At 40.4% G+C, this 17,703-nt stretch overlaps 1 protein-coding gene across 1 annotated transcript; it reads right to left on the reverse strand.

Annotated features, from left to right (window-relative positions):
• Positions 1-988: 988 nt before the first annotated feature.
• On the reverse strand, positions 989-16,288 carry LOC311488304 (protein NLRC3-like). The gene is made up of 10 exons (XM_084544933.1): positions 15,112-16,288; positions 14,794-14,918; positions 13,031-13,156; positions 12,496-12,731; positions 9,661-11,455; positions 8,201-8,374; positions 6,907-7,080; positions 6,392-6,565; positions 5,933-6,109; positions 989-5,319 (listed from the first exon to the last, which is right to left on the reverse strand). Coding segments are annotated over exons 2-10 (2,928 nt in total). The 5' UTR covers positions 14,865-14,918; positions 15,112-16,288; the 3' UTR covers positions 989-5,318.
• Positions 16,289-17,703: the final 1,415 nt, after the last annotated feature.

Consider the following 17,703-nt stretch of genomic DNA (forward strand, 5'->3'; position numbering starts at 1 on the left):
TGAAGTACCACAGAGGTCAGTGTGAGTTTTATATGTCTGTGTTCAGATACACTGCAAAACACCTTAGATTAGATTTTCACTACAAATAATTAATATTTAAATTCAAAACAAATATATTTTATATATATCTTTTATTTCAGGTAACTTTTGGTTAGAGTTTAAACACTATGAAAAAGCAAGATAACCCAAGAAAATTAGGGTTTTTATTTGCTTTTTAAAGGCTGTCGTTAATTTAAACAGCGCCCTCTTATGGAAGTGTCAACCTCAGACATTTTCTTTAAACTCCAAGATCACAAGCTGTGACCTTTTTAGAAAACGGTGGTGGTGGATGGTAAGTTAATATACTGTGATGTAGTAGCTCAGAGTTTTAATTGTTAAAATATGTCTGAGGGAAATGTTGATATTCACAACAGCCTCATCCTTTCATTCTGTCTTGACACTGTGCTAACTGTTAGCCTCACTGGTAGCTTGACATCAGCAGTTTATATTCACGACTTCCCGTGTCGTAACCACAAGCTCACAGTTCCATTTGAAGGCAGCAACATGTCACTTAATTCATGATTATATATTCATCAGTCAAGAGCCTCACATGCCTTGACTTGCTGCTTTTCTTTTTCTTCATAGATGGAACTATTTATCAGTTAATGAAGGAAATAATCTACCAGCTAATGGTTAATTATAAGATGCACAAACTAACAGAAAGGTCGTCGTTGGTCTCCACTTCATGAATGTACAACGGGCTGGAGAAGCTCTGCAACAATCAAATGCAGTTTTTTGTGAATTATTTTTCCTGATGAAATAAGAATTAGTTCAATTGCTTTGTATCTGAATGCACAAACACTCTCTCCAAGCTTTTTGTTTGTCTGTTTGTTTTTTACCAGAATGTAACCTGTCAGCGATTCCTCTGTTGAACAGTTTTCAACAATGAGATTAATTCATAATGTTTGAAAAAAAGTCTAGAATATGGAAATTAAAACTAGAAATATCCTGCACTTTATTTCAAGCACCCACTTAATGCAGATCTGTAGTCAGGGAGATCAAGGTCATAAAAACAGTTTCTTGGTTTGTCTTTGAAGATTCGGTTTCAAGATGAAGGATTTCTGGTTCTGCTGAGGAACCTTCAGCTGATGGTTAATGTCCTCACAAACACAAACACTTCATTACCTCCATCTTCCTCCTCTGGATGAGTTTTCCTCTTAGATTTCTTTTTGTTCAAAGCTGAACTCAATTACATGAAGTTTATTTTAATTCTATGTATTTATTCACGTCCTGCAGAAAGGTAAAGGTTTCTGATTGTTCTGAAGTTGTTGTGAAAGAAAAAAAGAAACTTATTCTTTGTCCTCTTCTACATGAGCAGTGGTTGCACTCGCTTTCAATCAAACCTGTGTTTTTGAATTTTAGAAATTCCTTGTTTGTTCGGATCTGAGGATGTGACGGCCGACAGAAACAGCAGACACTGATATGAAACATTTTTCCTATTAAACACAAGAACACCTGCAGAAACAGCAGCTCAGAGATTTTTTTGTGATTTCAGGTGTGCACAGGATGATGGGAGGAGTTACAGAATGCAAACAGTGAGAAACCAAATGTGAGAATTAAAACGTGAAGTCTACTGAAGGACACAGTTCTGAATGTTTTCTTGTACATAGAAAAAAAAACGTCTGGTAAAGGATGCAGAGTCAAATTATTTCATCGAGAAACGATGCTGAAAAGAGATTTCAAATGCTGTCAGTAGTATAAATATTCATGTTGTTTTCTGTTGATGTGACTCACACGTGGACGTTTCATGTCATTCCTTTCTTTTTTCTACAACAGAAATGTTTCTTATATTTAATATGGTTGATGTGACTTATATGACAATGTGGAAAAAAGATGTGTATATAAAGGCAAACAATATACAACAAATACAGGTCTGTACATAGTTTTATGTCTCGTTTCAAGCACTATTTTTAAAACACACGCTTATCGGAGCTCGTTCTTTATTCTTTTTTTATTGTTGTAAATAGTCGTCTCATCACAAACACTGGATTCCTCCTGAAAATGGTGCCATACTGCTGAGACTTGTGAGAGCTGAATCTGTGTGTAGCCACTGTAATGCTAACAGATGTTCAGGTTTGACTGCTTGTTTTTTTTTTTTTTTTTTAATTGTTTATTTTCTTCCTTTTGAAATAAAGGATTTCTGAAATCACAGTGAAAAACACAAACTGACCACTCTAACATGTCCGTTTCTGAGCCCTCCAGTTTTGTACTCACATTGAACAGCAAGGTTGTCAGTGACTCCTGACTGTGGACCCTTGACGTATAAAGGTGCTACATGTAGCATTTTAACATCAATAAATCGTTACCACATGAATTCAGAGCGGTCTGTGTGATGACTGAGAACAGAAGTACACGCTTCAGGAATCGTACACAGAGTTCTGAATGCGACGGTGCAGCCTGCAGGCTTCGTTGTAATCAGCCAGCTTCCAGAGATTAAGCTGCAATATGGACATGTGAGAAAAGACAAGAAGATATAAGGTGGTTTTCACACCTTTCAGACCTTTACTTGCATTAAGTGTTGCAGCAAAACATGTCAAATCATAATGCAGCCCAGAAGTCATGAAAGATGATACGATGAGATGAAACCACTAAAAGTATTCATATTCGTTATTTTTATTTTACATCGGCAGAGTATTAAATGTCCTATCGCATTTGGATGCACCATTCAATTCACGTAACCCCACATGGGGGGTACCTAGCCCTCAACAGCCAATCAGGAGCCACGAGGCCAGTTCAGCCTGTCAGCTTGGAAGTGAAGTGCAAGCATGTTTGTTTTGCCGGTCTCTTCCGATCTCAGCCACGGGAATGAGAACAGCTACCTGCAAAAAGGAAAACCGGAGAAACCCCGAATTAAACTGTGATAAGACAAAGATAAAGCCAGTGCACTTACCTACTGGGAATCCAGAGCTGAGGAACTGAACGAAGGAGACAATCGGTAAGACGAGTCGTTTATTGCTCGTTAATACTTACCGTCATCTCCATGCTAATGCTAGCTCGGCGTCTCACAGGCTAACCACTTACCTTCCATCTTGTGAGCCGCTGCAAGCCCGACATCAACGTGCTTGGCATTGAAACACATGAGCAACGGTGAGAAACATGTTTCTTTTAGCTGCTCTAGCGCTATTTTTCTGTTTCTCAGTATGATAACAAAAATGGTGGTGGTAGTAAAAGTTGTGGGAGTGAACAGAGGTGAATAATGGTGCAATGTTTTGAAGGTGTATGTTGTGTCTCTATTTTAGGCCAACGTATGCAAGAGGGAAGTTGTTTTATTTTGCTTTTGCCAATTTAAAAGAAAAGAAGTAATTTGAGAATTCGTATAATAAAATTGAAATTACATTTTATTTTGTATGTGCAAACTATTGAAGGAACCTCATTTCAGTAATGAGTTTACAGTGACTAGGAGAGTAATTTTTGGTGCAGTTTCTCTCATACTAGTAGGCCTATAGTACGTTAGGAATAATTAAGCACATTTCTGTGATACCTCTGAAAACTGAATGTTAATGCTTACAATAAATATTACTGAAACACTGTTCATATGAACAGTAACACACGAGTTCTTGAGTATTTAGTCCTCATATTTGAACTCTGAAGATTTAAGATTTGATAAGAAGGTTTGATGCAACATGTAGAGATTTTGATGTTTAAACCTTTAATGATGCATCTGAGAATAGAAAATGATAGATATGACCTTGTTTATAGGTCAGGTTTTTTGAGAGGACGGGAAAATTTGAAGACCAAAAACGTGATCCCGATTGTATTACATGGCGAGCCAAGACCTCCGAGGAAAAAGTCACCGACAAGGAGATATACAGTTGTCCCTCGCGGTTCACCTTTCGCGGCCTCGCAGTTTCGCGGATTTTTTTAGTGCAATTTTGCATGCTTTTTTTTTTTTTTTTTTTTACAGTGCATTTTTTTCTGCGTCCTGATTGGCTAAGGGACTGTAGACCATTGTCAATCAATCTCCTCCATACAGTGTCTCTTGTACAGTACAGAATGCGTTCAGCTTGCCAAATTACATAAACAGTATCTTTGATCGCTGGCAGTGTGACTGAAGTGCGGTATGTTTGTAAGTTATTGAGAAAATTGTATAAAGTGTGTAGTGAGGGGTTTTGCAACCTTAAAACATTTATAATCATTGTAAAAAATAAAGCTGACTACTTCGCGGATTTCGCCTATCGCGGGTTATTTTTAGAACGTAACTCCCGTGATAAACGAGGGACCACTGTACACGTGTACACGTGTACACACACACACACATTCGCATTGATTTCCTTGAACTTTTGATATCAGGTGCACCTGCAACAACTTTAAGTTTAAAGGGCCCGAACAGACACTCTTATTTCATTTTTTTCTGTACGCACACGTTCTTTGTTTTTGGTAAATTGGGTTATTATTTCATATTTTCTGTACAAATTGAATATTTTCTATTCACTGTTACAATACATGTGTTGCTATTCAACATTTACTCGTCTGCCTGATTTTTTATTGTTGCTCAATGTATTGGCTCCTTACGAATTTGGTTTCTTCAGATTCTGGCCGTGGTCTTATCATTAGTCCAACTCATTATTATACTGTAATTCACTTTTAAATCACTAAAATTGGTTACACACATGTCTCATGCACTGATCAAAATGATAAACTTCAGCTTTATTGTTCATCTACAGGTTGAGGTCAGGTGATTGTGGAGGAAAGCCTTCTAGGGTGTGTTTGGACTCATTATGTTGTTGCAAAGAAAAAATCTTGTGGAAAGTCTGACTTGTGACTCCAGACTGTTGCCTACTGAGCCAGGTGTGGCCTCAATTACTGGCAAGTGTGGCTGGCTTTATCCTGTCACACACCTGATTTAGTTCCTCCTCCAGTGTTTTGTGCTTGTAGCAGTTAGATATTAGACATTATATTGTTGCAATGTTACCTTTACAGCCTCCAACTCACCTTTTGAACGTTTTTTGGATATATTATTATTATGTGACATATATAAACAGTATAGTCTGAGAGTCTAGAGTCCATAAAGCAAAGAGCAGAAACAGAAACACATCTATATGCTGAGTGAGTGAAACTGAACACTGGCTGCATCACTGTGAGTAGAATGTGTGTGTTTTAGCTCATGTTTCTGCTGAACATGTGGTTTATTCTGCAGCATTTATCTACAGTCAGAGTCTCTCTACACACAAGCTGCTGCTGCTGCTGCTGCTGCTGCTTCAACCTCTCTGGATCATTAGGACACAGCTCATCCTCTCTCAGCTCACACACACCGTCCTCTTCACTGCCCATAACCACCATCTGCAGAGAGAAGAAGAAAGAAGAGAGGAGATAAATGAGTGCTTCCAGAGTCTCCCTTCATCAGCTGTCAGTCAGTGATGCAGCTCATCCAGTATAAAGAGCAGCAGGGACTTCAGTCCTGTTCAGAGCAGCACTGGAGCAAATATATACAAATGTGATGACTGGACCTCAGCAGAGGTTCTGCTCTGTAGAAAGAGCACATGGTTACTAAATGTAATGCTGGTTCTGTGATGTGCAGGTTTCAGTCAGACTGATCTCAGAGCTGTGATCAGTTGTTGATCAGATTTGATGAATGACCAACACTGTCTCTATACATCTTGGAAGGCTGTCAGCTGGAATCCAGCTTTATTTCCTGGACACATCAACACAACAACAACAGTCGTCTTCACATCACCTCAAACACATGATCGTAACAAGCTTCTGCCTCATCTAATTGGCTGACTGTTGTCTCCCTCTCGGTCTTTCTGTCCAATCCTGAAGCCTGTCTCCATTCTCCTCTCACAGCTTCACTGAGAAGCTGCAGGTTTACAGGAAACACTGGATCTTTGATACTAACTGTGTTTAGGACAATACTGATGAAAGCAGCATGGACTGACTGGAACCCTTTACTCACCACAGAGTCTCCAGGTTGTAGTCTGGACTCTTCACAAGATCAAGAAGCTGCTTCACATCTGAATCCTTCAGATCTTTGTTGTAACTCAGGTCCAGATGTTTCAGATGGGAGGGGTTGGACTTCAGAGCTGAGACCAGAGAATCACAGCTGATCTCTGACAAACTGCAGCTCCACAATCTGAATAAAGAATAAAAGATGTAGATTAAATCATGAATAATTCAATCAGATGTGTTCAGGTTTAAAATGTGCAGCTCAACATTACTGTGTCCTAACAACCTTTAAGCTTCATTGACTTTAACAACTAACAGTGGACCTTTTCTACAGTTTCTGATACAAACACTCTTCTTGAACTAAAGGACAATTACAGATTCGTGGAGGAAAGTTCTGGATGAACATGATTTAGATTCAGTTGGTGATTAAACATATCAGATCTGCAACAGTAACAGACAGTGAACTGACCTCAGAGTCTCCAGTCTACAGTCTGGACTCTCCAGAAAACCACACAACTGCTTCACTCCTGAATCCATCAGGTTGTTGTTACTCAGGTCCAGATGTTTCAGATGGGAGGGATTGGACTTCAGAGCTGGTCCCAGAGAATCACAGCTGATCTCTGACAAATTGCAGTTGATCAATCTGAATAAAGTATAAAAGATGTAGATTAAATCTACTCAGACATGTTTGACTGACTTTGACCTTCAGTTATTGTGGATCTTCGTCATATCTTCTATACAGTCAATACAGACAGTAATATGTGACAGTGTGAGACTAAACACACCTCAAACACCTGCATCTGAACACATGATCGCATCTGTGTGTGTTGACCAGGAATGCAGCTATCAACATTATACGGTTATTGAAATGTGTTTGTGTCTGTCTTCAGTTTGAAGAACAATAACGTTTTATATGAAAACAAATTACATTCAGTTGGTGATTAAACATATCAGATCTACAACAGTCAAAGTCAGTGAACTGACCTCAGAGTCTCCAGTCTACAGTCTGGACTCTCCAGAAAACCACACAGCTGCTTCACTCCTGAATCCTTCAGACCGTTGTTGCTCAGGTCCAGATGTTTCAGATGGGAGGGACTGGACTTCAGAGCTGAGACCAGAGAATCACAGCTGATCTTTGACAAACTGCAGGTCTCCAATCTGAATAAAGAATAAAAGATGTAGATTAAATCTTTTCACACATATTTGACTGAATCTTTATCATGTCTTCTACAGACATCATTACTTACTGACTAAATGCACTAACGTGTAACACCAGTTGTAGACTGCTTCTCTGTGTATTTTAGAACAGATGTTAAAGTTTCAGTCTGATATGATGTTGGTCCCTGATATGTCCTCTGACATGTTAACCCTCCTCGAGTAGAGCTCTGGTACTAATTCCTGGGTGGAGGCTAAAAACCAGAGGAGACTGAGCCTTTGTAGTCAGAGACCCTCGACTATGGAAATGAGCTCAACCTTTTGTCAGGTTCAAATGAGCAGCAGAAGCAGAAGATCTGGGAGTTTGTGCTGCACTTCAAACTTTACTGATCAGAGATCTCTTCATACACTCCATGTTTAACCTCAGAGAGATAAAATAGTTGATGATTCTGTGATTTGTTCAGGAACACAAACTCTGTTTTGGCTCTAAATCAAACACTATGACTGGTCTCACCTGCCTTCTTTCTGCAGTCATTCCAACCGAGTCCTGTCTCTTCTCCAGCTTCTGTTTGAAATCCTCACACTGAGCCTGAATCCTGCTTTGTTGGGATGTTTGGGCCTGTGCTCGGCTGCTGTTTAGGACTCTGCTTTAACACACACCTCACCACAGCAGCTGTGTGGCTTGTCTCTGTAGCAGCCATGTCAGCTTCTGATCCCATCAACATCATCACAGTTCCTAACTTCACCTTCATCAAGTTTTCCATTCATGTCTTTTTCTTCTTTCTCTGGCCTGTCTCTCTCTCAGACTCTCTGCAGCCTGTTTTTATCTGCTATCATCAGATTTTCAACAGCCTCATTCACATCCTCACACACTCTACAGCCTCATCAGTACTGACTTCATCTTCACTGACTGATGGAGCACAACATGAACCTGTGGAGGCTCACATCATCTCCCCGACATGACTCCACTTCTGTCACCTTTAAATGAACCCTGCTCAAGTCTTTCACTTCTATTTGGAGCCACAAGGAAAAACTATTGTTTCAGATTTGTGCTCATGGAAATACTGAACATTTATCAACTAAAGAACATTTGACACATCAGTCAATGAGTCAGTGAACTGACCTCAGAGTCTCCAGTCTACAGTTTGGACTCTCCAGTCCAGCAGACAGATGCTTCACTGCTGAATCCTTCAGTTCATTTCCACTCATGTCAAGCTCTGTCAGATAGGAAGGGTTGGACTTCAGAGCTGAGGCCACAACTTCACAGTGAGTCTCTGAGAGTCCACATCCAGTAAGTCTGTGATTAGAAAACATATAAAATCTGTTATAAAATCAGATCATTTACATTCTAGATCCAGACTGAATGAGTATGAAACAGAGTGAGGTGATCATCTGATGAACATCTGTGGTTCAGCTCATCTCATCTTACTGTGTTTGATATGACACAATGACTCTCTTCAGTCTCTCTCATAGCTGCAGACTTTTAATGACAATCTCTGTTCTGCTTTCATCTTGTAGATGGAGGGAAAATGGAGTTACATTTAGGCTTCCATACTGTCCACAGTCTGTCAGTGTGATTTGATCCACACAGTCAGAATGAAGACATCTGGTTGATGAAAACATTTCTTCACTTTGACTCCAGAACATTTAGAATGAGTTGAACTCAGTGAACAGTTCCAGTTTGAGAGATGATCTCTCTTTGCTACCTACTACTGTCAGCTACAACTGTTCACGTCCATATGCAGGAAAAATCAGATAACTTCTGCCAAACGCTGCAGAAATGAAACTAAACACTTGACAAGAAGGAATCCACTTTTTATACAAACACAGTGTGTTAACTGAACCCAGGATATCTTATTGATGCTTGAGTGAATATGAAGTTTCTCCTTAAGAGGTGATGCATTACAACTGAATGCTAATATTTGTGTTTTTGTATGATGAGCTTACAGCCTGAAGGAGATCTAAAAGAAAATGAAGACAGATTACAAACAGAACTAAACTGGTTCATCCTACATAGAATGTCATGTAGAAAACATCTTGGGACAAATAATGTAAAAATATACCTCTAATAAAGTGACACTTGTAATTTGAGTGTGGTCATTTTGTTCCATGTCATTTCAATAAAAGCACTGAGGCATCCCCCAGCATCCTCCATGGTCACAATGACTTTAGTAATCGTTAGAAAATGATACAGATCTGGTTTTAAACCACTAAACTTACTGAATAAAACAAACTATAAAATGTTGTGTCTCAAAAACCTCCAGCACAACCTCCTTCATTAGTTTTATCAGGGTTACATGAAGCCTCCATCACACAAAGGAAGATAAGGAAATGGTTAAAATAATATAGAATCTAACAATTATTACAAATACATAATAGATAACAACAAACATCACAACCAACTAAAAGAATCTACATTTTTATCCTCTGCGTTTTAAACAGCTTCAGAAATCAACTCAACTAATGTATAATGTTTGAGGTAAAACTAAGAATAATGACAATAATGTAATCCTGTGTATATGTGAAGAACTAAACTACTAATCTCCACTGACTGATTCTTTTAATGATCACATCAGGACTCACTGAGCCTTTCTGCAGTTCCTCACAACTGGGATCAGTCTCCATCGTCCCTCCTCTGATGTGTTGTACTTCTTCAGGTCCAACTCATCCAGAACCTCCTCTGACATCTGCAGCATGTAGGCCAGAGCTGAGCAGTGGATCTCAGAGAGTTTCTCTGATCTGTTCTCTGACTTCAGGAACTCTTGGATCTGGTGATGAACTGAGAGGTCGTTCATCTCCATCAGACAATGGAAGATGTTGATGCTTCTGTCAGGAGAGGTTTTATCAGTGTTCATCTCCTTCAGGTTGTTGATGGCTCTCTGGATGATTTCTGGACTGATCTCTGTCTGACCCAGCAGACCTTCTAAGAGTCTCTGGTTGGACTCCAGAGAGAGGCCATGAAGGAAGCGAACAAACAGGTCCAGGTGACCATTTTTACTGAGCAGGGATTTCTCCATGGCTCCATACAGGAAGTCATCCAGAGAGTTAGTGGTATACTGGCAGTCTTTCCCCAGGAAGTCCTTCAGCACCTTTGTCTTCTTCTTGGTGTAACAGTGGAACATGTAGACTGCAGCCAGAAACTCCTGAACGCTCAGATGAACAAAGCAGTAGACTGATTTCTGGAAGATCACACTCTCTCTTTTGAAGATCTCTGTACAAACTCCTGAGTACACTGAGGCCTCTGTCACATTAAGACCCCAGAGCTCCAGGTCTTCTTGGTAGAACATGATGTTTCCTTTCTCCAGATGTTCAAACGCCAGCCTCCCCAGCTTCAGAAGAACTTCCCTGTCAGCCTCCATCAGCTCCTGTGGACTCGTTTCATGTTCCTCACGGTACTTGTTCTTCTTCCTCTTTGTCTGAACCATCACAAAGTGTGAGTACATGTCAGTCAGGGTCTTGGGCAGCTCTCCTCTCTGCTCTGTAGTCAACATGTGCTCCAGAACTGTAGCAGTCATCCAGCAGAAGACTGGGACTCCACACAGGATGTGGAGGCTCCTGGATGTCTTGATGTGGGAGATGATTCTGCTGGACAGCTCTTCATCACTAAACCTCCTCCTGAAGTACTCCTCCTTCTGAGCGTCAGTGAAGCCTCGTACTTCTGTTACCCTATCAACACATGTAGGAGGGATCTGATTGGCTGCTGCAGGTCGGGAAGTGATCCAGACCAGAGCCGAGGGAAGCAGTTTCCCCTTGATGAGGTTTATCAGCAGCACGTTGACTGATGCCTTCTGTGTGACATCAGACACAACCTCACTGTTGTTGAAGTCCAATGAAAGTCTGCTTTCATCCAGGCCGTCAAAGATGAACAGAAGTTTACAGACAGCCAGCTCCTCTGCTGTGACCTTCTGTAATGTTGGATGGAAAACATGGAGCAGGCTGAGAAGACTGTACTGCTCATCTTTGATCAAGTTCAGCTCCCTGAACGAAAGCACAATCACCACACTGACATCTTGGTTTTCCAAACCCTCTGCCCAGTCCAGCGTGAACTTCTGTACTGAGAAGGTTTTTCCAACACCAGCGATGCCGTAGGTCAGAACCACTCTGATGTGTCTCTGTTGGTCAGGTAAGGCTTTAAAGATGTGGTGGCACTTGATTGGAGTGTCATGGAGGGCCTTCATCTTGGAAGCTGTCTCAAGCTGCTTCACCTCATGTTGGGTATTAACCTCTTCACTCTGTCCCTCTGTGATGTAGAGCTCAGTGTAGATCCTGTTGAGGAGGGTTCCACTTCCTGTTACATCACTTCCTTCAATCACACGTTCACATCTCCTCCTCAGACTGATCTTATGTTCATCTAAAACCTCCTGCAGACCAACATCTGCTGGAAAGAAGAACAAACGTGAGACAGAAAGAAAACACTCATCCCTGTTTGAAGTCACAAAGAACAGAAAACTGACTTTTAAATGTGTTGTAAAGAGTTTTTTCTTCTCACAATGAAACATTTTTGGAGGAAACATTAGAAATGCTCTTTATTCTTGTGGTAGTGTTTGATTGACAGCAGAAGCAGCAGGTTGAGCTTCAGCAGCTTGTCTGCAGCTCTTCATCTAACAGCTCACTGTTGTTGTTGTTCCTTCCTTGTTGTAATATTTAAGACTGAGCTACCAATAAAATGATGCACAATATGTTCATCTCTTGGTTTTAATAGCACCACCAACCAAACACTGATAATCAGATGACAAATACACTGCATTTCCTCTGGCTCTTTCACAATAAAAGCCTCCTACTGGCTGGTCTCAGCAGGAGTTTCATTTGCTTCAGCAGTAATTAACAAAGCTCAGTTATGAGGAAAGAAATCAGTGAAGAGTAAAATAAAGCTGATATGTGAAGTGCAGGAAAACAAAAGAAAATAAATTAAACTCGAGGAATCTAAACTAATTCAATATTCTATCAATATATGTGAAGTTTTGAAGCTGTTCAAAGTGCTGCTACTCATCAGCTGCTTCACTATCTACTGCTACAAACTGATGTTAGCAGAGCAGTTTTCCTCAGTGGATGTTTGTTTGGTTCTTGTTCAACAAGTGGATCTGCAGGACAAGATGTGTGTAGGTTAGAGAAGAAGGAGACGTTAGCAGGAAAGCTAATGTGGGCTGTTGTTCAGAGTCTGTGTCTCTTGTTGTGTCTCAGGCTGCTGTCTGGCTGTTAGTCAGTGTGACTGTCTGTAATACACAGCATTCAATCCTCTCTGTCCTGCTGTTATTACTCTGGAGCAGAAACAATGCAGTGACATTTCACTGGGAGTTCATTTACAATGATGTTTAGAATGATCTTAAATCCCCATGCTGTAGAACACAACAATGTGTCTGGATTAAATCAACAGGTTTCCAGAAAAGAGTCCATCAGCAGACAGATGTACAGTCTTACTTTGTACAGTGCTGCTCTGACTGGCTGTCTGCAGTCCAGGTCTTCTTCTGGATCTTGGTCCACACTGGGGACAGGAGGAGTCTCCTGATGAAGCAGACTGGTCCCAGTATGAGGTGATGCACTGTCTGCAGAACCAGTGTCCACAGCTGCTAGAGACTGGATCCTTCAGGACGTCCTGACACAAAGCACAGCAGGACAGCTGCTCCTCCACAGAAACAGGACTCCTCTTCCTCTCTCTGTCAACACATTTCTTCATCACTAAAATCATTTGCAGATTGAAAATCTTCACAGACTTCAACATGAGGACAAATATATCTGAATATTGATGAGTGGACATTCTGAAATGGAGGTTCTCAGGTGTTTTACTACAGAAATACCATCAGTACTTCCTGGTTCTAAAACCCAGACTAGGATCTTACCTACCTGCACTAAAACATCTGCATCATGACTATAAATCTTTCAGCAGAACATTTCTGCTTCATCCTAAAATCATCATCTTCCATCAGGTCAGTTTACAGTAGAAACAGTCTCTTACTTTGTGTCTGAGGGTCCAGGTTCTTCACTGAAGAGTGGAGGAGTATCTTTGGACCAGTCACTCTTCATAGACAGACATCTGGATACTGTAGATTCTGCTCCGTCCTCCTCTTCCTCCATCTTCAGTCTGAGAGGTAAACCAGTAACACTCAGTGAGTTTACATCAACTTCAGTTACAGTCAGTCTTCTCCAGTCAGCTGATTTCTTCTCAAACATATTTTCATTGGAGACATTTTACTGAAACACAACAGTAATTCATTGAGTTCAGGAGTCCTGGCTGCTGTCTCTGGATTTATTTTAGTTTAACACTAATACTGTCAATGCAGCTCAGTCTGATCCATAATATTTAATTAGCTGGCTGCATGTGTTGTAATATCAGCCACCACAGCTAAGAGCTAACATTATAGTGAGCTACATTCTCCAAGAAACAATGAAAGTGACTGACAGAAGAGTTTCTCTCCAGTTTTCACTAAACAACAGTCAGTGTGTCACTGCTTCTTGTTCACCATGAAAACATTCCTCCATTGATGTCCTGATTGTTTACTCCTGCTTATTTCGTCAGTGCAAATCAATCTATGTTTTTCTGTCCCTGTCAAGGAAAACTGTGAATTATTATTCACTATACTGACTCGTCAACTTTACTGTTGTGCTATGATGCTTTAAGCAGGAAGGACAGGTCAGGAGTCCAGTGGGTCGTTGCAGCAAACTAGCAGTGGTTCATCAAGTGTGTGGAAATACTTCACTAAAGATGAAGCCCATACTACCTTAACATGTCAGTCCTGAAATATAACCAAAGTAATACTGCAATGCATTTGAAAAGACATCAGCTAACGCTGTCCAAATCCTCTGGACAGCAGTCAGTTAACGACTTCAGAGAAATATTTTTTTAAATATTTTATTTTTTTCCCAGCTACATTATCCTATCTTACAACACACTGTGAAGTACTATTAAACACTACTGACGGTGCCAATTATATAGACTATAGATATCTGCAGCACACAGTATTGCTTTCTACTGTGTTTTTATGTGTGACGTCATCGACTAGTTGACATTGACACGACTTTCACCACATATTAGTCGACTTTAAAAAATCTGAGGTAGTTCATCCCCATATTCATTGTGTGATCTGTTAAGTTGACATCTGTTGTGTAACGCTGCTCACACTCTAAACTGAGTCTTGGCATCATGTTGCACCCAAAACTGATCCAACCTGTTCTGCGCAGTCAAGTTCAACAACAGTCCTTTGTGTCCAAGAGTCATGGGAGCTGTAGTTATTGAATGCTGACATAATAGCTGTACTTTCATTTTCACTAAGGAGTTCAGATTTATCTGTCCAGTGCAGCAATAAATATATGTTTATATTAAAATGTGGTCAGAAAACCACAGGAACATAATGACAAAAGATTTAAAGAGTCTTCACTAAAGACTTTTAGTTCATCTTAAAAACCTGTGAGAACTACTGTAACCTGTAGCTTGGCAGAAAAATACTTGTATGTCGACTCAAACTGAATAAAGAGAAGTCTCAGAATGCTGCTGCTTCTTTGTGACTGATTTAATCTTCCACTATGAACATTTAATTAATGAGATCTAGAAATCCCTGTCATGTTTTTAACTGAAAAGTATAAAAGTTCAAATGTTGTTTTAGATCATTTCACATTAAACATATGAGCTCAGTATTATTAACCTGATGTGACAGAAGAAACAGGAAGCTGCAGGTCCTCAACACTAAACACTGTTCCAGCCGTTTGTAGCAGTTCTCTTACTTTGTGTCTGAAGGTCCAGATTCATCACTGAAGTCTGGACCATGAAGTCTGGACTCTTCATGGACAGACATCTAGATCCTGGAGACTCTGCTCTGCTCTTCTTGTCCTCCTCTAATGGAGTCAGTCTGAGAGATAAACAAACGACACAGACTGTGAGCTCAGAGCGAAAGAATCAAGACGTTTTTCAAGAGACACACCCGCCACACAACAGCCACATTTTTCTTTCAGTCTTTAGAAGTTCATTGTGAATCTTCTTCCCTCCACAGTCCATAAAGAAAAAACTGACTCAAATGATAATAATGTTGTGTTAACACTCACCCTGTCTCGTCGTTCAACCTTCTTCTGTCCACTCAAAATAAACTCTGAGCTGATTTCAGAGTTCTCTTCCTGTTCTCATCAATCTTGATCACCTGCTCAGGTGAGCTCCTCCCCTCTCCATTTACAGGAAATCAGGTGAGTTTATCTGTGAGGATCAGACTCACTACATGATGTGTTTTTGAGCACCACTCTCAGCTTGAACTAAATGGCTTTTAATAAAGATGTTGTCACTTTATCTTCACATTCAGATCATGGCAATAAAATGTTCTTTTCCAGACTAAATAAAAACCAAGAAGCTCCTGCATGTTTGACTGGATCTGGATGTTTGTGTGGGACAGGTGACAGTGGGTTCAGGTCAACAAGCTTTCATCTCAGCCTCTGACCCTCAGCACAGGAGCCCTCCAGGACCGAGTCCTGTCACCCTGACACCAACACTTTCACATCCCATCCCAGTTCACTCACCATCCTTAAATCCACTCATGACACCATCATAGATCTCATATCCAGTACCATGCAGCACAGTCAGTGGGAGCAGGTAGCCCAAGCAGTCACTTAGTGCCACCACAACAACCTCCTGCTCAGGACGTCCAGAAGCCATCAGACACAGAGCCCCAGCCAACACTACAACCCCCGTCCATATCTCAGGTCAACCATCACACATTCATTTCTACGTCTTCACACACTTAACACCATCATTTAACAACACTTGTAGCTGGAGAGAAAGTATTTCCAGAATCCTTAAAGACTCTCCTGAACATCTGGATGAAAAATGATGATTAGTCTGTTGATGAACCATAAAAAAGAACAATTTTAAACATTTCTATTCTCTTCATGTTCCAAAGATGTCAGACAGGAACCACATTACAGGTTATAATCTGTTTAACATGAAACTGAATTTAAAGATGGATTAGCAGTGATTGTTCAAATGTTTTATTTCTTCTTTACTGAATGAAGAAGGATTTTCTTCCGTTTTAAATCAAAGAGTGAGGACATGTGTCTTCAAAGAAACGTAGATGTGGAAAAACATTCAAAGTTCACCAGCAGATTTTAATGGTAAAATGGTCAAAATTAAACCAATATTTACCCTTTAAATTAAAATGAAATTGCAGGCCTGAGTTTACGACGCTTCAGTGCGAGGAAATCCACAGAACAGTAAAGGAAAGTGTTCCCTCCAGTGCAGCTCAACTCCGGAGAACAACAGTTGATCCAGTCCGAGTCTGTGATGAAAGGGCGAGGCTGAAGGTAATGGCCCAATATGGAAGCAGACAGGTGAAAGAAAGATGGAGTCTCCACAGGCAACCCGCGACGACGTCCGACCGACAACTTGTCCCGGTACCGGCAGTGTTCCAGATAAATCCTCACGGTCCCGTGTAGAAACAGCAAGGCTCAGTCACAGAGTTAGCTGCTTTAGCTACGCAGCGGCTAATGCTCCATTCACTTAGCTAGCGAATGCTAATGACGCTCAGAAGCTAGCGAAACGAAATATTTAATAATGCACTTATGTCTTTTTTAAAACATTTGAAACTTATTTATTACATTATTAACCTTTCCGTCAAACTATTTTAACCTTCATAAAATGTAATTTTAACACGTTTAATAACAGTTTTCACCAAAAAAAAAAATAAATAAATAAACAAAAAAAAAAAAAATACATATTTATTTCTCATTACTGTTTTTATGGGTAGAGATTTCAGCAGGGTTACACAGCCATCTCCTCACATACGTCCACTTCACTTCCATGTGCTGAACAAACTGATTTATTTCTTCATATAATACATTTAAATAGTAATAAATATAATCAATTTCATCACGTTTTGGATCTTTAAAACAAATCTTCATATCTGAGCCTGACAGATTTGAATTATGTTTACACTTTGTTCAAACATTTCCAGCTAAGATATGTCCGACAGTCCTCTGAACGCATCTCTTTGGTGTGTGTCTTTGAACACAACACTCAGTGTGTGTGTGTGTGTGTGTGTGTGTGTGTGGGTGGGTGGGTGTGTGTGGGTGTGTGTGTGTGTGTGTGTGTGTGTGTGTGTCTGTTGGTTGCTGCTGTTTGGAGACATCTGGTGGTGATGGAGAGAACTGCAGCCTGGTTTCTCACCTGAACCACTTTAATGCAGGTGTGTTTGAGCACAGCTTCACACTGACTTCAACAAACTCAACTATTTAGAACAATCCAGTTCCTGCTATATTAGGAGAGTGGAACTGATCATCTTGTTCAAACTGAACTGACTTTATTTGTGGAAAGAGGAGATGAAGAGATTCCCAGAGTGGATGATAAACAGCACCGTCTGGTGGCCTCTAGAGGAACTGCAGCCGACCTCATCAACATCTCTCTGTCATAGATCCACAAGTTCAGGAGTTATTATTTAATGGATACTTCAGGGACCTCTAAATATTTCCAGCAAATACACACATCCTGGCCAACTGTCTGCTTGGAGAGCTTGAAATATCAGCAGCTGTTTGATGTTACCAGTCTGTGGTTAGTTCACTGTCAGCGATAAGAGTAGGAGAGTCCAGTGTCAGAGGTCAGTTCAATATCTATAATATGTGCAGAAGTTCCACCATCAATAGTTAGTTCACTGTACG

The sequence above is a fragment of the Chelon labrosus genome, assembly GCF_963514085.1.
Source record: "Chelon labrosus genome assembly, chromosome: 5".
NCBI classification, from domain to species: Eukaryota; Metazoa; Chordata; class Actinopteri; order Mugiliformes; family Mugilidae; genus Chelon; species Chelon labrosus.

Excerpts from the sequence above, each read along its gene's own strand:
- LOC311488304 (XM_084544933.1), bottom strand. The coding sequence starts at position 14,864 with ATGTCTGTCCATGAAGAGTCCAGACTTCATGGTCCAGACTTCAGTGAT. Across the intron at positions 6,566-6,906 it reads TGTAGACTGGAGACTCTGAG|ATTGATCAACTGCAATTTGT; the intron begins GTCAGTTCACTG and ends TACTTTATTCAG. Across the intron at positions 6,110-6,391 it reads TGTAGACTGGAGACTCTGAG|ATTGTGGAGCTGCAGTTTGT; the intron begins GTCAGTTCACTG and ends TTCTTTATTCAG.